At 34.7% G+C, this 24,289-nt stretch overlaps 1 protein-coding gene across 3 annotated transcripts in view; it reads right to left on the reverse strand.

The window, feature by feature from the left end:
• The window catches only part of LOC127868985 (target of rapamycin complex subunit lst8-like), a 54,073-nt gene that overhangs the window by 23,336 nt on the left and 6,448 nt on the right, over positions 1-24,289 (reverse strand). For 2 of the 3 annotated variants that reach the window (XM_052411210.1, XM_052411211.1), the window contains exons 4-5: positions 17,810-17,972; positions 846-921 (exon numbers count right to left, since the gene is read on the reverse strand). In XM_052411210.1, the coding sequence (XP_052267170.1) occupies positions 846-921; positions 17,810-17,972 (239 nt within the window). Of the gene's footprint in view, positions 1-845; positions 922-17,809; positions 17,973-24,030; positions 24,080-24,289 lie in introns of those variants that run through there. The other variant, XM_052411212.1, reaches the window with a different exon arrangement.

Raw genomic sequence — 24,289 nt, forward strand, 5'->3', positions numbered from 1 at the left:
TATTGGGGCAAAGCTTTTGACCAAGTTTCATGAAGATGGGACAAGAAATGTGGCCTCTAGAGTGTTTACGAGCAAATGTTTACGGACGGACGGACGGACGGACATACGACGGACAAAGACCGCTCAGAAAAGCTCACCTGAGCAATCAGGTGAGCTAATAAAAGGTTACAGGATAAGCTATACATGTTTCCATGGTTTTGTTTAGATTTTGAACAGATATGACAAAATATTACAAGTTACATAGATGTAAATAGTTGATATACTCCTTCTAAAAAATGTCAGCAATGCAGAAACTATCTACAAACAAAATGGATTTCCATGAAATAAAAGAATGTAGTACACTTACTTAAGGATAAGTGTAACTCCAATGTATTAAAACAATAGATTGCCAAGCCATATGATCCCCTACCAGTGAAACTCCATTCTCATGTTTTTTTTATTATTTTTTTTTATTTGTTGCCATAGCAACCAAAATTTTTGACGTAGGAACAAAATGAAATGATGTGCATCATCTCCAAATTGCCATCTATCTATGTTTCAAGATTCATGAAAAAATATGAAAAACTTTTAAAGTTATCGCAGCATCCAGAAAAGTGTGACGGACTGACAGACTGACTGACAGAGCACAAACCATTATAAGTCCCCTCCTGTTTCACCGGTGGGGGACTAAAAGGGCATCAAACACAGATTCAGATTGTTCAGACATATGCATCAAACAGAAAACTCTTTGTTTAAAAAACATTATTCCTTGGGGCTACAATTTTCTATGTTTTATGATGAAAACATTATAATAGCAATAAACTACGTTACTATGAAATGCTGGTCTTCCATTAACATTGCTATACCTGGTTCGGATGCAGACATATACAGTTGACTGGGGAACTGTCTTGGAATATTCTTTGACACTGTAAATTTCTTGACCTTCAAAAAAATGAAACACAAATACAGCCATTAAGTTCGAAATGTTTAGTGGTAAGCATTATTTAAATTATCTACATAATCCTTCCAGTGTGCGTACTGTATCAGCGATATTAATTTTGTGATTCTCATTTTTTATGCCCCCGAAGGTGGGCATGTAGTGATCGCATTTTCGTCCGTCTGTCTGTCCGTCCGTCTGTCTGAAAGTCCGTCACACTTTGCGTTTAGGTTTCGAAAAATGCTCTTAACTTCTATGACGCTTCAGATGTAACCTTCATTTTTGGTATGCATGTGTATATGGACAAGGCCTTTCCATACGCACACATTTTTGACCCCTTTGAAATTGACCTTGAACTAAGGGTCAGCGTTTAGTTTCAAAATCTGTGTTTAGGTTTTGAAAAGCGTTTTTTGGGGGCATATGTTATCCTATGGTGAAAACTCTTGTTTTCTACATGACTGCAGTATTAAATGACCTCTTCACAGTTTGTCAATATGGGAATCTTTAAAAAACTTTCACAGATTCAAAAAGTAAAGGATGTTCATAAGTGAAAAACGATTGAACAATTTGTAGTGTTATTTTGCTATCATTATTTTGTGTGATCCTACAAGGATTGCTTTGATAAAGTATTTTAAAAAAGCTTTTAAGAGCAGCACGGATGGCCAAGTGGTTTTCATGCTAGACTTTTACTCCAAGGGTCAGTGGTTCAAGTCCAGACGGGGATAACTTTTTTCTTTCTTTAATTTTATTCATGTTTTATTTTGGATCGTTTTGGCTCTGAGGTCTACATAAATCAATTTAAAGCGTTTAATGACAAACTTCAAAACATGCCAAATCTGTAAGTCCCTTTAAGGTCATCATTTTGTATTCCATTTTACAGGAAAACCTAACTTTTTTTCTAAACAGATAAAATTAAAAGTAACAAGCAAATTCGTTGAATTGATATCCCCCCCCAATATGCTTCTGGACACAAAAGTGTTATATTTGACACTCAAAAAAGCATTTTTTCAAGATACAAAGGGCCATAACTCCTTTATTATCCAATGGTGTACAATGCCATTTGGCGTGCATCATCCTCTTATCCATATATATACTCATACCAAGTTTCAATGAAATCCGCCAAAGCACTTCCAAGATATGGCTCCGGACACAAAAAAGCATTTTTCCAAGATACAAAGGGCCATAACTCTGTTAACAGATGGTGTACAATGCCGTTAGGCGTGCATCATCCTCTTATCAATATATATACTCATACCAAGTTTCATTGAAATCCGCCAAAGCACTTCCAAGATATGGCTCCGGACACAAAAGTGCCGGACGGACGGAAGGACGCAAAGACGGACGGAAGGACGGAAAGACGGACGGAAGGACGGACAACGCCAAAACAATATCCCTCAGCCTATGGCGGGGGATAACAATTTTGATTGTTTGTTTTATTTCCAAACCAATTTGTAATAATGTTGAAAGCACATGTACACGTTCAAAGGTTTCCAAAGTAATAGAAAACAAGAGCTTTATTTGTAAAACAGAATGGCCCCTACTGCACTTCGAAGTAACAAAACAGCTATATCCCAATTAAAATTACCGGTAGAATGTTATTTTAGAGATTAGAGGGAGTAAAGTCCATAGCCTGTCACTTTGTCAAAAACCAATGAACCAGAACAAAACTCCAACTCCATCTACAAGACATGTAGGTACACAGTTACACCCAAGATAAGGTCATAATCTGAAAGTGTTTTGGAAAAAATATTATTTTAAAGTGTTATTTTAAATTATTTTAAATAGATGTTTATGCCCAAGTCCCGAAACTTTGTCAAAAATCAATGGACCTGAATGAAACTTGAACTTGATCTGTAAGCTATCATATATATACACTCAAATACAAACATTTAGGTCAATATCTGCAAGCTTTAAGGAAAAAATCTGGAAAACTATTATTCTAGAGAAAATGTCTTAGTCCTTAGGACTAAAGCCCAGAACTTCATCATGCAGGTTAAATCATTCATAAAAAATCAGGTAAATATCTGAAAGCGTTTAGGTAAAAACCTTTGGAAATGGATAACAGACAGACAGAACATTTAAATGTTGACATATATCATTAGGACTTATATAAGTCTTAGTTAAGACTAAGTTTCTTGACGATTGGGCAATGAATGTAGCCTCACAAGTGTTTGAAAATCCTTGTATCTGATTTGACCTAGTTTTATGTTTGAAGTAAGTTTACAGAAGTGTTTGAAAATCCTTGTGTCTGATTTGACCTAGTTTTATGTTTAAAGTAAGTTTACAGACTTTGAGCTCAGGTGAGCTAATCATGAGCTGACGCTAACCTAAGAACTGAGTAAAGGAACTTAACTTTTCTAAGCAGCTTGTGTGATGCTTACATAGTATATGAGCAAGTTTTGTTCTGTCCAGCAACTTTTTGTTACATCCTTAATCCCTTTGTGTCTAACTTGTATTGAAAAATAAACATGCATTGATTTATTACATTTTTACTGCAGTGTCAAGCTCACGTCAATTACTAACATTTTCAGTAAGAAGAGGAAAACTTTACAGTAGTTTGGCAAAAATATGGGATTTTATATTAAAATAAATTAGTGATGTAACACTGGAAGACACACTGGAAACAGGGTTGTTTACAAAAGAATTTTCCTTTTCCACTTTCAATACTTATGTTTGGTACAAACCTTCTTTAATTGTAAAAAAACAACAAGAGGGCCATGATGGCCCTGAATCGCTCACCTGAATAACCTTGCTACATCAACTTAAATTCTATCAGACCCATATACAATCCCAAGCCAGATTTCATCAATGAATACATTCTGACAAAATTTCATTAAGACACGATGAAAACTGTGACCTCTTTCATCTACACAAGGTTTTACTAGAATTGGCATGGTGACCTAATTTTTGACCCCAGATGACCCATATACGATCCAAAATCAGATATTATCAAGATAAACATTCTGACCACATTTAATTAAGATCAGATGAAGACTATGACCTCTATTGTCTACACAAGGTTTTTCTATTATTTGACCTAGTGACCTAGTTTTTGACCACAGATGACCCAAATACAATCCTGACCCAGATTTCATCAAGATAAACATTCTGGCCATATTTTATTAAGTTTGGATATAACTGTGACCTCTACTGTCTACACAAGTTTTTTTAAAACTTTGACCTAGAGACCTAGTTTTTGACCCTAGATGACCCAAATTCGATCCCAACCCAATTTTATCAAGACAAACATTCTGACCATATTTCATTTAGATCTGATGAAAACTGTGACCTCTATTGTCTACACAAGGTTTTTCTATGATTTGACCTAGTGACCAAGTTTCTGACCCCAGATGACACAAATACAATCCCAATCCAGATTTTATCAAGATAAACATTCTGACCAAATTTCATAAAGATTGGATGAAAACTGTGACCTCTATTGTCTACACAAGGTTTTTCTATTATTTGACCTAGTGACCTAGTTTTTGACCCCAGATGACACAAATACAATTTCAACCCAGATTTCATCAAGATAAACATTCTGACTGAATTTCATAAAGATTGGATGAAAACTTTGACCTCTATTATCTACATAAGGTTTTTCTATTATTTCACCTAGTGACCTAGTTTTTGACCCCAGATGACCCAAATACAATCACAACCCAGATGCCATCAAGATAAACATTCTGACCAAAATTCATAAAGATTGGATGAAAACTGTGACCTCTATTGTCTATACAAGGTTTTTCTATGATTTGACCTAGTGACCTAGTTTTTTACCCCAGATGACCCAAATACAATCCCAACCCAGCTTTCATCAAGATAAACATTCTGACCAAATTTAATAAAGATTGGATGAAAAGTGTGACCTCTACTGTCTACACAAACAAATTGTTGGTTTTTCTATTATTTAACCTAGTGACCTAGTTTTTTACCCCAGATGACCCAAATACAATCCCAACTCAGATTTCATCAAGATTAACATTCTGACCAAATTTAGTGAAGATTGGATGAAAACTGTGACCTCTATTGTCTACACAAGGTTTTTCTATTATTTGACCTAGTGACCTAGTTTTTGACCCCAGATGACCCAAATACAATTTCAACCCAGATTTCATCAAGATAAACATTCTGACCAAATTTCATAAAGATTGGATGAAAACTGTGACCTCTTCTGTCTACAGAAACAAATTGTTGAGGGACGGACGCACGCAGGGATGGAAGCTCGCACAACGGACGCCGGACATCACACGATCACTTAAGCTCACCATGTCACAAACAACAAATATTTATTATCACAAAATGAAGGAGCATACTGTACTTCAAACTTTGGTGATGTAACTGAACAATAAACTAGTAAAAAATCACCTTGTTTTTCCAATGTTGATTAAATGATTTATTAATTATTGTGCTATTCCCTTGGTGCTAGAACATAGTGATAGATTAGATGGTTTAAGCACAACACAAATACATAAATCACTGAGCAATATTCAAATTAAGCTTGGCAGCGTTAAGGATGGTTTTGATTCATTGTCACTTTAAAAGTTGATCTTCAACCTTGTTGTTAAGAGTAAAAAAGCAGAGTGGTAGAAGGTTACAAATATCAGATATTTTTTAAAATATGATCAATGTCAAACTGTTTATATTTTCGATTTACAAAGTTTTCTATTTTATATAGTTTTTCACATTCATTGGATTTGTTCACATGAAAATGCGCAGTTACTTCGAATAATTGAATTTCAATCAAATTTGTGACGTCACACAGTGAGACCCCATAAATAACCCAACTTTTAAGTTTTTTCCCCCAACTTTTCAACGTTCTAAGCATGCTGATTCATAACAGAATTGTTCAGTTTATGATAATCTTTGTGTTCGCACATACTGCACACTTTTTTCCCTCCACCTTGTTGAGTTTGTTTACATTCAATCACGACATAACATGGTTGGACTGTAAAAGTTACATCAACAAAAAGTTTTTAAAATTGATTTTATTTGAAACAAGGGCTGTTTGTAAAACATGCATGCCCCCCATATGGGCTCTCAGTTGTAGTGGCAGCCATTGTGTGAATACGTTTTTTGTCACTGTGACCTTGACCTTTGACCTAGTGACTTGAAAATCAATAGGGGTCATGTGCAAGTCATGATCAATGTACCTATGAAGTTTCATGATCCTAGGCATAAGCGTTGTTGAGTTATCATCCGGAAACCATTTTACTGGTTTGAGTCACCGTGACCTTGACCTTTGACCTAGTGACCTGAAAATTAATAGGGGTCATCTGCAAGTCATGATCAATGTACCTATGAAGTTGGATGATCCTAGGCGTAAGCTTTCTTGAGTTATCATCCGAAAACCGTTTTACTGTGTCGAGCCACCGTGACCTTGACCTTTGACCAAGTGACCTGAAAATCAATAGGGGTCATCTGCGAGTCATGATCAATGTACCTATGAAGTTTCATGATCCTAGGTGTAAGCGTTCTTGAGTTATCATCTGGAAACCATTTTTCTGGGTCGAGTCATCATGACCTTGACCTTTGACCAAGTGACCTGAAAATCAAAAGGGGTCATCTGCGAGTCATGATCAATGTACCTATAAAGTTCCATGATCCTAGGCGTAAGCGTTCTTGAGTTATCATCCGGAAACCATTTTACTGGTTCGAGTCACCGTTACCTTGACCTTTGACCTAGTGACCTGAAAATCAATAGGGGTCATCTGAGAGTAATGATCAATGTACCTATGAAGTTTCATGATCCTAGGCGTAACTGTTCTTGAGTAATCATCCGGAAACCATTCGGTGGAACGGACCGACGGACGGACGGACCGACCGACATGTGCAAAACAATATACCCCCTCTTCTTCGAAGGGGGGCATAATAATATGTCAAAAATGACAAATCTGAAGTCACAGTCTCAAAGAGTGAGCCTTTGGAAAAACACTTAAAGATTGACACATTTCTTAAGGTTTCAAATTTAATTTCTATGGACATGAATTTAAACTCTCTCCCTCAGAAGTCAACCGAAATGTCCAAAATCGCAACTTCAATCTGTTTTTTTCCTCCTTTAAGTATGTAATTAACACAAGTTTTGTTGTTTTATAATTAGGGCAAGTTATATTTATTCTTTGCCAAACCATTTTGGATTACATGGTTCACATTAGAAAATAATTATTGGGGATGTATCCAAAAGTGAGATAGAGACGGACAGAACAAACGTGATCACGAAAATCACGGGTTTCTTTTTGACGATGCTGCGAAGTAATCATACCATGAAACAATTCTTCACAATGGCAACCTATGTAAAAGACCTAGCCAGTCCGATTGAGATAACTCGATTTTTCTAATTGGCAAACCTCGCTGATTATCCAGAGCTCCAGATAAGGATTTGTGAAATTAGTAACGGTACTGCCACTGACAGAAAGAAAAGGAGTAACGCTTAAAATCAATTAGTACCTGTACTACCATATCCAAAAAAACAGGTAGTACTGTACTACCTGTGTTCTTGGATATTGAAGGGTGTATAACTGACTTTACAGAAACATTTGCAGCAATTATCATAAATATATGTAGCTTCTTAAACAGTTACCAGGTTTTTTTTTCCACTTTTTGGGAAGATAGCCCATGACTTTGGAATTGGGAATTTTATCGGCATTTTCATGAAATTGGGAAAATTAATTCATTAGCCTTTTTTTCCACACGAAAAGTCCACTAATTAGGGAAATACTAAATTTGATATAACACTTTATTATCATTAAAATTAAAAGAACAAAATCATACAAAACTTTGTTAGATGTTATTGAATTAAAATTTAGATAAAATACGCATAAGACACTTCTTTCTAAAAAAAAAAAAAATATATTTTTTTTTTTTTGGGGGGGGGGGGGGGGGGGGGGGGGGGGAATTGGGAATTTTTTGCCACATTTTGGGAAAAAAGTATACTTTTTGGGATTGGGAACATAGCCGAATTTCGGCTATAAAATCGGGCCAAAAAAAACCCTGGTTACTGTATTAGGTTTTCCATTCTGAATTATTATGCTAATACAACTACACATTAAAACTCATGACTAATACTATTTCTTCATTTTTCTTGACAAGGAAACACAAGCCAACTAGTAAGCTAAGTAAATGAACACTTATTTCACTGTCTCATCCGTTTCCCATCGTGTTTTCTAACGTTTTACGCCACCGATGCAATCAAATCGTTTAATATCGGGGCGACAATGTCTTTTTCTGGGTTTACAGATTTAATGTCAGGATGGTTGGAAGACACCGTATGTAGTCATTATATGACAACAAAGTGTTGTTTTGAGCCGCTTTCGGTTAAGCCGGCATTCAATTGCGCGCAGACATATCATTTTTGACGGATTTGCAAGTTACAGGAAATCACGCGACAGAATAGACAATAATATATGAACCCAGTCTACAACTTTTCGGTAATTAAAATTATCGAAAAGCGCTGTTAGGTTAGAGACCAACGAATCTACCCGCGCTGACGCAGACGTATCGGTACAGCTGATTTTTTTCGTAAATGCGTAAAATGGATATTAATGTCGTAATTGTACGTCCAGTTTATAAAAATAAATGTGTAAATCTTCATGAAAAAGGCGTATTTACGGCTGTACGGCCCTTATCTGGAGCTCTGTTATCATTGATAAAGGTATAGGAAGCTCAGCTATAAATAGGACAGCATATTCTGGGAAAAAGATTTAATAATAGTTTAACATTAATTTTAAATCAGTTATATTCAATCCATTATATGTTTATAGATCAATGAAACAACTATGCATTTTCTGTATTGTATTTGACATTTGTATTTCAGTAAAAAAATTGCTAATTAAAACGTGATCATCAGTGTAAAGAAAACGAATTATTTCGAACCTGCCATTTGTAAACGTTGTAGCGAATATGGTATATAAACAGCATAATATCCATTTGACATTTGTGAAACTTGCTCTTATGCGTGTTTTCTCATTTTGCATGTTTAATAAACTTTTCAAACAGAAATTACAGGGCCACATCAGTGCACATACTATGTTTGATAATTCATTCGTTTGTTGGATATTGTTTGCTGTTTTAAACACATATTAGGTCATAACGCGGAGATTTAGTTAACCTTACTATGTGTTCATGGGCGAACTCACATATTCAAGTGCTTTTACGACTATGTGCTCATACCTAGTTTCGGGAATCATCATGAAATTATTGCCGTACTTAACGAACAAACATGCCTAATCTTATTGAATTAGAGAAAAACACAATAATCAAGAGAAAATATATGTTCATGCACATGGGCATTTGAAATCACGTCCGTACACATAGCATCATTAACTTAAGAAAGGAAACAACGAAATATAAAGTTTGGTAGGATATACATGTGAAATTAAAGAGCATGGTGTAATTAAAGAGCATTTCAAATTTTGAATTTATATGCTGAAACGTAATGTTATACATGTAACCCACAAACGTTTTACTGTAACAGAACTTTTTTTTAAGATAAGTGGTACAAAAAATACACGTGGAATATCTTTCTTGTTATATTTGATCGAGAATGTAACCTTCCTCCCAGTTTCACTGAATGGATCAAGTTCCCCACGGGTACTACTTCCCCGTACCCCCAATTATTTTTCGTACCCCACATTTTTCGTACCCAATTGTTTTTGTACCCAATTATTTTTCGTACCCAAATTTTTGCTCGTACCCAATTTTTTTTTCGTACCCAATTTTTCTTCCGACCCAATTTTTTTTCGTAACCTAATCTTTTTGCAATTTTTTTTGCATAATTTGTGTACCCAAAATTTTCATACCCATTTGTTTCCTACCCAAAATTTTCGTACCCACATACACAATTGTGTTGATGTACATTTTAAGTTTGAACTTAAATAGATGCTTTTATATCAATCCTCTTCAAAAGCATCATCACACCAGTACTGTCAGTACTTTGATTTTCATTGGACCTGAGCAATTTTTTTAACTCAGTCAAGAAATTAATAGATCAGAGGTACTGGCCGACTTTCATCACCATGGGACAAATAATGTTACTTCTAGTGGATTCACTAGAGTTATATACAGAAAACTGCCCAGACTCTTGGTGGCAGCAATGTTTTACAACTGAGCTCTGAGATATCATTACAACAAATATTTTGAGCAATTAAAAAAAAAGATTAGACTAAAAATATGACTTCTTGACTGTTCACAGCATGGCTTGTTTTTAATAGGACCATTTTATCTTTTTTTTTTCTTCAATTGACCCAGTTTCGAACTTGACAGATATATAATTGCAAAAAATGTTTTGACCGCGTTTAACTGACCAAGATTGGGCGATAAATATTGCAACTAGAGTGTTCACATGGTAAATGTTAACAAGAGGGCCAAGATGGCCCTAGTTCACTCACCTGAGAGGAGTCAGTTCATTCAATCTTTACCAAATGTCAAACTTAACCTAGATATTGCCCAGACAAACATCCGGGTCAAGTTTCGTCATTATTGAACCAAAACTCTGGCGCAAGGAGTGTTTTTGTTTTTGTAAGATTTGACCTGGTTACCTTTATTTTGAGTTGACCCCCCTAACCAAACATCAAACTTTGCTTACAAAAATAAATATTATGACCAAGATTCATAAAATATGAAACAAAATTGTGACCTCTAGAGTGTTTACAAGGATTTTGTATAATATAATGAACATTTGAACAATCTTAGGGCAATAATTATGGCATTAATTATGTGATTTTGCTCATTATCAAAATTGACTGAGATCTTTCAGCAACTTTGATAAAGAATGCTTGAGAAATGTGAATGCTAGAGTGTTTACAAACCAAATGTGGACGGACGGACGGACAGCGGACAAAGACCAATCCTAAAACCTCACCTCAGCAATTAGGTGAGCTAAAAAGTGTGTTTCACCGATCTGAGCCATTTTCCAACTTGTCCGAGAAATCAATAAAACCAATTGTTTCACGATGATTAGGCAAAAAATGTGACTTTTATAGTGTTCGATCACAAGGTTTCTCTCTAGTCACATAAGGAAAACTGCCCCACCCCCTTGGTGGCCATGTTTTTTGACCGATCGGGACCATTTGCAAACTCATCTGAGATATATATAAAACCAATCTTTTCACCAAGTTTCATGATGATTGGGCATATAATGTGACTTCTAGAGTGTTCACAAGCTTTTTTACTATATCAATATAAGAAAACTGCCCCCCCCCCCCCGGCAGCCATGTTATTCAACGGACCGGAACCATTTTTGAACTCAACTCTCGTATCAAGGAAACAAATGTTTTGACCAAATTTCATGAAAATTGGGCCAAAAATGTGACTTCTAGAGTGTTCACATGTTTTCACTATATACATATAGAGAAAAATGACCCACCCACTCGCGGCAATGTTTTTTCACCGATCTGGACCATTTTCAATCTCATCCAAGATATCAATAAAACCAATGTTTTGACCAACTTTCATGATGATTGGGCAAAAATTGTGACTTCTAGATTGTTTACAACGTTTCTCTAAAGCCAAATAAGGAAAACTGCCCCGCCCACTGGCGGCCATGTTATTCAACGGACCGGAACCACTTTTGAACTCAACCAACATATCATTAAGGCTAACATTTTGACCAAATTTCATGAAAATTAGGCCAAAAATGTGACTTCTAGAGTGTTCACATGTTTTCACTATATAAATATAGAGAAAAATGCCTGGCCCACTGGCGGCCATGTTTTTTCACCGATCTGGACCATTTTCGAACTCATCCGAGATATCAATAAAACCAATGTTTTAATTAACTTTCATGATGATTGGCCAAAAATTGTGACTTCTAGAATGTTTACAAGGTTTCTCTATAGCCAAATTAGGAAAACTGCCCCGCCCACTGGCGGCCATGTTTTTCAACGGACCGGAACCACTTTTGAACTCAACCAACATATCATTAAGGCAAACATTTTGACAAATTTAAGTTACATGAAGATTGGTCATGAAATGTGACTTCTACAGTGTTTACAAGGTTTTTCTTTTTTTTGACCTAGTGACCTAGTTTTTGACACAGCATGACCCAGTTTCGAACTCGATCGAGATATAATTGGGACAAATCTTCTGACCAAGCTTCATAAAGATTGCACAAATTCAATAAATGTGGCCTCTAGAGTGTTTACGAACAAATGTGGACAGATGGGCGACGGATTGACGATGGACGGACGACTGACAAAGACCGGTCACAAAAGCTCACCTGAGCAATCAGGTGAGCTAAAAACCCACAACAAATGACAGACGAGTGTAGATAACAAAATCATGTTGAGCTCTAGTTGACCAAATATGCAAAATGTATTTATCGAAAGTATTTTTTATTCAAAGCTCAACAAACCTTGAGGAAGAGTTGTTTAGATTTGTTTGACCTTTCAATAAATAATGAAGATCAATTTTTATTTGGATTGTTTCCAAACAAGTTATAAGAATAATCATTGCTCAGGAAAAATGCCTTCTTCATTAAAGATTTTCTAAGTGAAATCACAATTAATCTTAATGAGTGGTTGTGCCTGTTCTAGTGGAAAATGTATAAATCTTTATATCAAAATATCATTTGGGCTTTCTCATTATGATCCTATTTGAATGATGAAGCATTTCAAACCATGTAATCTACAATTACAAAACGACTTTTTCCTGGAAACACAATAAATGGTTCAATGTTTGCCAATTATAAGGTAATTTCCCTGTTTCTCACAATAAATAAGAGTTTGTATATTTTAATGAAAAGTTGGTCAACAGTTTTAAATGAAGTGTTTTTTACCTGCAAAAAACATTGAATTCCTTAAACAAATTGAGACCAAGTTGATAATGACATGTGGTCTCCTCATTAAAACTATACAGTTTTGGTACTAGTTTTGCATGTTGTGTTTTATAAAAATCTTTAATTCCCTAACTATGAATTGAAGGCCTTGGCATTCACAAAAAACAATCCCATAATTCTTTTTGTTTTTAATTATCTGATTTGTTGCTGTTTTAAACAGTATTGAAGTCTCATTACATTCTACGTTTTTGTTGGATATCACAACAAATGTAGCCAAGCTGAAGATCAAACACACAATCCTCATATTTTTAGTACAGTGCACTACCAAATGAGCTAGCCAGAACTTCTGAGTAAAGATTTAGTCTAAAATCTGGAGACCACAGAAGGGCTTACTTTTTTACATTCATTTATGTCTATATTATTTTCAAGTCCTCTTTCAGCTGTTTAGTTTCCATGGTTTATTGTTTTAAGGGGCATTTAAATAAACATACACTTACTATCCCAAAACAAAAATGCAAGTCCCTTTAAGTTACCAAAAGGAGTACAATTAGGTAACTGAAAAGACAAATGAATTTGATGAACATAGTGAAAAGGGATAATAATTACAAAATATTGATTTTAAAGGGGCTTTTTCACAGTTTTTCGCATGAATTGAAGTTTGTCATTAAATGCTTTATATTGGTAATGGTAAATATGGCTGAAACGATACATTCAAATATTCGAATTACTCAAATACGGCTGTGGACGAATCATATGCGTTATTCGCCACCTCCCGAATCAAATATGTGACGAATAAAAACAATGTGGTTTCGAGTTTGATAGTTTGATCATCTTACCTTACAAATGAAGTTTCATACTATAAACCCCTATAGTTAAATGTTCTTCTCCTTATTCCGGCATGTTTCATCATGTTAACCCCACCCACTATGTTACACAGTGAGATTATCAACAACAAGAGGGCCATGATGGCCCTGAATCTCTCACCTGACTAACCAAATACAATCCCCACCCAGATTTCATCAAGATAAACATTCTGACAAAATTTCATAAAGATTGGATGAAAACTGTGACCTCTATTGTCTATACAAGGTTTTTCTATTATTTGACTTAGTGACCTAGTTTTTGACCTAGTGACCTAGTTTTTGACCCCAGATGACCCAAATACAATCCCAACCCAGATTTCATCAAGATAAACATTCTGACCAAATTTAATAAAGATTGGATGAAAACTGTGACCTCTACTGTCTACACAAACAAATTGTTGATGGTTTTTCTATTATTTGACCTAGTGACCTAGTTTTCGACCTCAGATGACCCAAATACAATCCCAACCCAGATTTCATCAAGATAAACATTCTGTCCAAATTTCATAAAGATTGGATGAAAACTGCGACCTCTATTGTCTACACAAGGTTTTTCTATTATTTGACCTAGTTTTTGACCTTGTGACCTAGTTTTTGATCCCAGATGACCCAAACTCAATCCCAACCAAGATTTTATCAAGATAAACATTCTGACCAAATTTCATAAAGATTGGATGAAAACTGTGACCTCTACTGTCTACACAAGGTTTTTCTATTATTTGACCTAGTTTTTTAACCTAGTGACCTAGTTTTTGACCCCAGATGACCCAAATACAATCCCAACCCAGATTTCATCAAGATAAACATTCTGACCAAATTTCATAAAGATTGGATGAAAACTGTGACCTCTTCTGTCTACACAAGGTTTTTCTATTATTTGACCTAGTGACCTAGTTTTTGACCCCAGATGACCCAAATACAATCCCAACCCAGATTTCATCAAGATAAACATTCTGACCAAATTTCATGAAGATTGGATGAAAACTGCGACTTCTATTGTCTACAAAAGGTTTTTCTATTATTTGACCTATTATGTGACCTACTTTTTGACCTAGTGACCTAGTTTTTGACCCCAGATGACCCAAATACAATCCCAACCCAGATTTCATCAAGATAAACATTCTGACCAAATTTCATAAAGATTGGATGAAAACTGTGCCCTCTACTGTCTACACAAACAAATTGTTGACGGACGCACACACGCACACGCAACGGATGCAGGACATCACACGTTCACATAAGCTCACCATGTCACTTCGTGACAGGTGAGCTAAAAATGGCGAGCACCGGTTGAATATTTACGACATTGAATTGAACAATCTTTCTATAGTTGTTTAATGTATATTTAGGTAAATACGAGTGATTTGATGCTCAAACATACACACAAAGGATTAGCAGATGGAATTTCTTTTTTTATTCAATATATTAAATGAGCATATGTCAGATAGGTGACATTGAAATATCATCTACATCACCTATCTGGCATATGCTCATTAAATAAATGTGAATGGGTACTGTTACTAATGTGTCAACTGTTGACCCTTAATTGTTCTATTCAAGGATTTTATTGGTACTAGTCATGTTTTCTCAAAAGTTTCAAAACCGTGTTCAAAGTTTAAGCAGTTCTAGTCAGTGTTTTGTTATTTCAAAGTGTTATATTTCATATGTTCGATCAGTATGTAATGATACTCAATTAATCAAATTGACAAATACTCATAGTTTCATACTATATTATGTCATGTCAAGTTGCCAGTTTTACTTTTGTTCATTGAAATTCATATTCGCGAATAAATATTTGTATTCGCCGCCCTGCATTCATGATATGTATCATATTTGTCACCTAGTGTATTCGTTACAGCCCTAATGGTAAATATTGGATCTTAAAAGCTACAGTAAAAAAACAAGAATAAAATTAAAGAAAGAAAAAAAAGTAACCCCCAACTAGGCTCCAACCACTCACCCCTGGAGAAAAAGTCTATTGCTTAGACCACTCAGCCATCAGTTCTGATACAATAGGTGATGTATTTTATACTTTATATGAGCAATCCTCGTAGTATCCCAAAATAAAACGATAACAACAGAACTTTCACTCTGAAAGTCATATTTGAACTGAAAACAACGGTCACGCGTCAGTTTTTATGTAAGGAAAATTACCGGTAACCAAACATATGCACTTAACAATAAGAAAGTGTATTAGTAGCAATTATCAGCTCCATTCATAACGACAAAGCATGAGCGCATGATAAAGTCAATAGATCTTGATCGCTGATAAGGTGTTAAAAACAACACTAAGCTGGCGAGTGTTGTATTTAGAAGGCGGTAAAAGGATAAGTGATCTTCTATTCAGGAAAAATATACATTGAATTGCAACTTTTATAACAAACTAAATATTTTTTAACAGTAGTTTTGCGTCATTTTCATTGAATTAGTCCATACAGTTATGACAGCTAATCGGCTTTTATATTTCTGGGGACATGACGTCAATTACACGTGACAATCTTTATATAAAAATACATCCCAATGAATCGTATACGAACTGTCAGTTTACTGAATGAACGAGATGCATTAGTAAACAACAATTCTATTGTTGATAAAGTCATAGATTAAGTTTTTTTTAAAGTTATGAAATTAAATCAATGTATAAGACATTATTCTACATGTATTATTTAATGGAAACTATTTATCTTATTTTGCTTAAGTATTGGCAACAAGCCTTTGTTTTACACTGTGTGCGAACGACTGAGTAGGATATCTACATTGCAATACTACCAACTGACCAACCATCTAAATAGTGATGATCCAAGAAAAGCGATCACTTGTCGACAACAGTCACTCTGGCCATTTCTCTTGACTGACAGCTGTTCTCAGTTTTGACTGTACATATTATCTCCATAGTTATCAGTTGGGATACGTGTTAAACAAATTAAATGCAGTACAATTATAAAGGAGGAGGCAATACTCAAAGCTTTCAAACCCTTGAAAGAAATTCTTACAGGCATGCTGTGTAATAACCTTATATCATTTTATACTTTCCGATGGTTTATAGAGAAATATCAGAGAATAATAACCGAAAATGCACTGTTTCAAACAGTGAAAAGTAACAGTAAACATTATCGATAATTTTCATTCTTTTACCAGAACTATTTTTGGATATGTTTGGTTTCCCCATTGTGATCCTAATTTTACCAAGGTCGACTACTGTAATTACTTAAGTTTAAGGACACTCTAAGTTTTCAAACACTAAGTTTTCAGACACCCTCTTTTTTTAATTTTATTTTTTATTTTTTGTGACTCTTTAAATTTTCAGACATACCGTTTTCGTCCATAATTAATGTCTCTAAATTTTCGGACAGTATATTTAACAGCCCTATTCATCAGACTTTGGCACGGTTTTCGCTTATCTTATGAAACTTCGAGCATGGAATTTTACAACCAAATTAAGGTCATAAAAGGGCAATCTACCATAACATTAGCGCAATTGGGTAACTAAAGATGTATACCGGTAGAAAACAATGGATTTCCCCAAAAGCATTTGAAACAGTGTCATCCTAAGGAAGCAGAATGTTTTTACTTTTTGGTTGTTTCATATCAGGCAAGAGTAAGCAAAGCTGTGAAATTGTATTTATTTCAAAGCAAAAAATTTCAATATAATTACATGTATAATTTTCTGACAACTTTATTTTTCTCTCTAAATTTTCAGACACCAGTAATTTTTGAATATTTTTCGTAACTAAATTTTCTGGCACAAACAAATAATTACTATTTAAAACTAGTAATTACAGTATTCTGAAATGAATGTTTATACCAGTGGATTAGCTTTCCTTGAAAATACATGTAATGACATTTGGGGGCCCCCAACAGGGAATGACCAGAATGGCAAAAATACAAAAATAATCATTTGTAAGCATAAAATAAAAATAAAATTTGTTGGATTTGGTGAATTATCAATTTTAATTCAATTGTGACTATAGAAACAAGGGCTGTTTGTAAAACATGCATGCCCCCCATATGGGCTGTCAGTTGTAGTGGCAGCCATTGTGTGAATACGTTTTTTGGCACTGTGACCTTGACTTTTGACCTAGTGACCTGAACGTCAATAGGGGTCATCTGCGAGTCATGATCAATGTACCTATGAAGTTTCATGATCCTAGGCGTAAGTGTTCTTGAGTTATCATCCAGAAACCATGTTTCTAACGGGAATATGTCACTTTAACATTCTGTGTATGAAAAGAACCAAAGAGAGAGCATTGTGTGTACCTCAAATCCCAAATCCTTGCACAGTTGTCTTCACCCCCAGTGTACATCCATTTTCCATCTTCATGGAAGCCAACTGAAGTCACATTTTTACTGATACCATCATAGTTAATGACTGGTTTGGGGTTGTTGGAGTTCAAGTCATACATACGAATGTGTTGATAACCTAAAAAATAATGAATTCTGTAAGTTTAATGATAGATGGTTATCATATGGCAATTTAATAATTTTTACAATTTTGACCCGACCGATGAAGATAACATACACAAAATGGGAAATGTTCGTAGTTTTTTATACCCCTGACTTATTAGGAGGAAAACATGGAACTGAGTTTTTATAGCATAGATTAATTAAATTTCACATTTAATTCAGACGTTTTGTGCCGAAATCAGTATTTTTGTTTCTTTATATGCATTTCAGCAAGAATCAATTAATTATAAATTGTAAATAAAATGTATTGTCACACAGAGTCTTTCTTCATTTGAAAAAGTACGGTGATAGGATATTAATTTATGTGATGTATTTGAGATGAATGTAATTAAATAAATGCAATGCAGATATTTATTCATGCAATCAATTAAACTTTCTGTTTTTGTTTGTCTTTTAACAATACCATTACTTATTTTTAACCTTTTGTGTGTTGAACCTGCATTTTCAAGAAAATTAATAAACAAAAATCAATACAACGAAATCCTTATACTCAATACTTAAAATCCACATATATGTCTTTATTTATTGATTGATCAGTCCTTTTTACACTATTTAATTAGCAAATACCTTAAGTTCCGATTTCAACAACTATTATATTATCTCATACTGACACTTCCATTATGAAACTTATGTTTGATTTTTTTGAACTTATTAATACATGTAATCATAAATTACAACAGATATATTAATAAATACATTTTGCTAATAAAAAATTATTCTTGATATTGGGGCGAAGGCCTCAATCAGTGTTTTTGTTTCACCATTTTGGAAATGGGGCCTGAGCTCCCTTTGAATTAGGAAAAATGAGTTGTTTTGACTTTAATTGGAAAATTATTGTCTTTGTTTTTTACTTCCAAATAAAAGTGATTTCAATAAAACAATACAAGTTTCAACTTAAAAAATTGGATGGAAGATAAACTAAATATGAACTTAATATAAAGACCTATAACATTTTTTTTTTTGAAACCTTCCATCTGGAATTTTTAGGTTTCATTTGGGAAAAATATACTTTTTTCAATTGGGAATGTATTCCCCTACAGAAGTAAAATTTGAATTAATCAAACATTGTTATGCAATAGCAGTTGGCAATACTTAACACAAAAGCATCATACAAACAAGAGGGCCATGGGCCCTAAGGCGCTCACCTGGGACCTGAAGGAACTTAACTATTCTGGGAAGGCGGAGTTCAAAATTATAAGTACTTCATGAAACATAAATATTATCATAAGGTTCACAAGAAGAAATTTGCTCGCCCCTGGAAACCATGCTCTTCAGAGCACCGGAACCATTTTCAAACTAAATCAAGATATTATATGAACATAATTATGTTTTCAGCATGTTTCATTAAGATTGAACTAAAATGTGACTTATCAATAGTTCACAATGTTTCACTTTAGCAATAATAAGAAATCTGCCACCCACCTCAGGGCCTTGCTTTTAAACCAACTGAAACTATTTTCTGACTCACCTTGCAGTGATATTTTCAATTCAAACAACAATCATCCCTATTTAAAACACAAATCTTTGATAATCACACCAAAGCTATTAACCTCATCGATAAACTGTGTGCCATAAAAATTTGTATTCCACTCTTATCAGTCTGAAGGTCTTTGATGTGAGTTCCCAGCTGGAGCCTATTTCTAGGGACTAAGGGCATTTAAGCTGCAAGCCTGTTACACAATCATCACATTACCATTTTAATAGGCTTTAGGTCATAATACACCAAATAGTTTCCCTATATAATTCAATGTAAAAGCGACAACTTTGAGCGAAAATAAATGCAACATTTTGCACATAAAGACCCCCATAACCATACCTTTTCTTAGAGGCCATTCTAAGCGGAATCGATATATGCAATAAAAAAGATATGTCATGTACAAAGCAACAAAGAACTGGACACAAATCAAAATCGACTGGTTTTGCAACTTTTTTTTCCGGCCGTTTCTTAGTGGAATGTAACCTTTTCTAGTGCAATGGTTTACTATAGTCTTCAAGTGTATCATATTTCAGGGATTCAGTAGTGAACACCTATTCATGCCCTACCATTATCTCCACAAGATAACACCCGAATAATGGTAAAAAGTGTCAAACATGCCCTCCTGTCAACTATGATATTTTTTTAGAGAGTACAGCCCTACATGAAGCATCATTTAGTGTATTGTAAGCATTAATGAATACTAATTCCAAAAGTTTATATTTTCTTTGCAACAACTGTTTTAAGTCTAAATTTGATTTACTTGAAAACCAAAGTAGCCATCGCTCTTGAACCCGGCTTACCAGTGAATTGCACTGACAGAGCCAGGCACAGAAATATCCAATCAACAACAACAACGACGTTTTAATAAATGTAAATAAATGAAAAATACTTATCATTCTGATTGTATTGTAATTAGTTTTTAGGGGTAAGTGGTTGCATATGCATGCATTATTTATCACGCTTCGTTGTTTTAAAGGAATAGGACGCGAGCTATCGATTAACGGGCAAAAACTAAAAATTATTGTTTGAAAGTCTGTCAAAGATTTATTTGGGTTGACAAACGGACTGTAAATATTGCTTGGTTATCGACCGACTGTGAGTAAACAACTGGACAGATTTTTTTGAAGTTAACTTTTTTTGAAAGGTTGTCCAATTGCCCATACAAGGATCAAGGAATGCTTTGGATTAAAGCTGTTTTTGACATTTTTGCGGCCCGCAAAGACAGGTCTATGATAAATTCTAGTTAATAACCTTGTTATGATTCCAATATCAGAGGGTGGGGATTTTTTTTTTATGGCTCTTTTTAAAAAAAAATTCTCATTAAACATGATTTTATATATTTATTTGAATACTGTGAAACCATTATTAATCGTCAGGCATTAATTTTCATAAATTTCGTCAGTCGACCGATCGGCGAATTTAAGATCCTAACGAACAATCATGCTCTATGTTTGAACAAAAACAAACACCAAGTTGAACAATATTTTAAAACTTTACCGTAGACATGAGGCATTAAATTCCAACATAATCCATGCACACATTCACTGCTGTTTCGTAATCAAGATTAATCCGGTTTTGACACAAAGGGATGTAGATTACACAAGGTACTTAACTGACACGTGACACTTCTTTAAAACGCGTGTGCAGTACAGCTGTATCGAATGCGTTGACTTCGTTTATGTAGAATGGTAATGAATTAGCGCTAATTGTTTATAACTTTATTACCCATTAAATGCATTGTTTTTCAGGGGTGTTGCATATTAGCCATCACGCAGCGAATGCCGATGAAAGACAATAAACCAAATGAAAAGATGACGATGTGTGATCAACATGCGTATTTATCACAAATTAATAAAGAAAATTTTAATTGCTGTTTGTTGTTTGATTGTTTGCGTTTAACCACACTTATTACTATTTTATATGTATCAATTTATTTATTTTTAAATTATTGACATTATTGATTTATATACCGGTAGTTTACTTTTTAAGAACAAACACACACAAAGAGTTTAAAATTTTAATGTTGATATCAGAATAAAAAAGCATTTTATTTGGAAAAAAACACTTACCAAACTGGAACCTCTTTCGTATAACACAAACAGTTTTAAAACGGTATTGACAGCATTTTAATAAAAATCATACCAACTAGAACACATACTCAAGAACATAAACAAAAGTGACTAGTTTGATTTGCTTGCCATAAGACTAATTGGCAATTGGCTTCGTTGTTACAAACACTCGTTAACGGTTATTCGATCCCACTTGTCCGCTAATCATAACAATGAACGTGTGAATGGCATACATTAAGAGGGTCCATTACTGTCCCTTGATAACAAAAGACTAGTTAATTGGCATGTGACAAACAGGCCCCACCTCCTGCAGTGATTCTCAAATGTGTTCCCGCATTCGTACTACTATTTTTCGCAACTGCGATTGATCGCGAATATGTACTATACACAAATCGGATATTGACTGACGCATTTTTTAAAAATTCAAAGTCAGAAATCGGCGAATTTAAGTGCAGACGAAATCGTCATTTTTATAAAAATAACGAAATTTTGTGCTGTCGAAAATAAATGGTTTCACAGTATATTGGGCTCCTAAAAATAATAAAAAATAAAAAACATACTATTCTGGGTACGTTACTTCCACCTGTGCACCCACCCTGGCGGCCATGTTTTTAATACCCAGATTTTTTAAAAATATATATATATAAGGAAAATGCTTCTTACATACATATAGAAAAAACTGCCCCATCCCCTGGCGGCCATGTCTTTCCACTGATCACGACCATTTTCAAACTCATCCAATATATCAATAAAACCAATGTTTTTACCAAGTTTCATGATGATTGGCCAAAAATTGTGACTTTGAGAGTGTTCACAAGCTTTTTTAGTACATAAATTTAAGAAAAATGACCCCCTCCCCTCCTGGCGTTCATGTCACTAGATGGATCAAATCATTTTTGAACTCAACCGTCGTATCCAAGAAAAAATCTTCTGACCAAATGTCATGAAGATTGGGCAAAAAAAGTGTCTTCTAGACTGTTCACATGTTTTCTTATATACATATAGAGAAAACTGCCCCACCCCTTGGGGGCCATGTTTTTTCACTGATCACGACTATTTTCAAACTCAACCAAGATATAAATAAAACCAATATTTTGACCAAGTTTCATGATGATTGGACAAAAAATGTGACTTCTAGAGTGTTCACAAGCTGTTTTTACTATATAAATACAAGGAAAAAGACCCCCCCTCCAGGCGGCCATGTTTTTTTACCGATTCGAACCATTGTCGAACTCAACCGTCATATCCAGGAAACAAAATGCTCTGACCATATTTCATGAAGATTGGGCAAAAAATGTGTCTTCTAGACTGTTCACATTTTTCACTATATACATATAGAGAAAAGTGCCCCGCCCCCTGGTGGCCATGTTTTTTCACTGATCATGACCATTTTCAAACTCGTCCGAGATATCTATAAATTCAATGTTAAGACAAAATTTCATGATGATTAGACAAAAATTTGACTTCTAGAGTGTTCACAAGCTTTTTTTACTATATAAACATAAGAAAAAAGACCCCCCCCTAGCGGCCATGTTTTTTTACCAATCCAAACCATTTTCCCACTCAACCGACGTATCTAGGAAACAAATGTTCTGACCAAATTTCATGAATATTTGACCAAAAATGTGACTTTTAGAGTGTTCACATGTTTTCACTATATACATATAGAGAAAAATGCCCCGCCCCCTGGCGGCCATGTTTTTTCACCGATCTGGACCATTTTCGAACTCGTCCGAGATATCAATGAAACCAATGTTTTGACCAAGTTTCATGATGATTGGACAAAAATTGTGACTTCTAGAGTGTTCACAAGGTTTCTCTATAGCCATATAAGGAATATTGCCCCGCCCCCTGGCGGCCATGTTTTTCAATGGACCGAAACCATTTTTGAACTGAACCAACATATCATTAAGACAAACATTTTGACAAAGTAACATGAAGATTGGGCATCAAATGTGACTTCTACAGTGTTCACAAGGTTTTTCTTTTTTTTTTACCTAGTTTTTGACCCAGCATGACCCACTTTCGAACTCGGTCAAATATCATTAGGACAAATGTTCTGACCAAGTTTCATGAAGATCGGACAATAAATGTGGCCTCTACAGTGTTCACAAGGCAAATGTTGACGACGGACACACGATGGACGTCGGACAAAAGGCGATCACGTTGTGCTCAGGTGAGCTAAAAACACAAAGAAATACAATATCATGCGTATTGATAACGCAACAAATTTGAATTGTACGCAAATTCACCAAATTTGATGCGTACGATACAATAGCTTTGATCGAAAATGCTTTTCTCTTTTTCGGTATTTTCTCTTTGGAATTATTAGCGTTATGCAGTGACACTTTAATTCAGCACGCGCCTGGATGACAGAGCAGGAAAACTGTCAAACTTATTCAAAAGCTCTGCTGACTAGACTTCATAGTTAAATAAAGCGTCTGATCAAATTATTTACGACAACATACATGCGTTTTCAATATGGCTTAATCCGTCACTCATTGTGCATGTATTTGCAAAGCGTCTGTACATTCAGTTTCTATTAGGATGCAAAATAAAAATGTCTAAGAGAGGTTGAAGATGTCCGCGATTGTTGCGCCAAAATATCAGATGATCGCTAACTTTTTCGAACCAAGAAAGCAAGAGCCAATTTAAGTGCTGAATTAATCGTGTTATTGATTTTTTTTAAGATTAAAGTTTATATTATGAACAGTTTCAAGGATTAAA

The sequence above is a fragment of the Dreissena polymorpha genome, chromosome 2, assembly GCF_020536995.1.
Source record: "Dreissena polymorpha isolate Duluth1 chromosome 2, UMN_Dpol_1.0, whole genome shotgun sequence".
NCBI classification, from domain to species: domain Eukaryota; kingdom Metazoa; phylum Mollusca; class Bivalvia; order Myida; family Dreissenidae; genus Dreissena; species Dreissena polymorpha.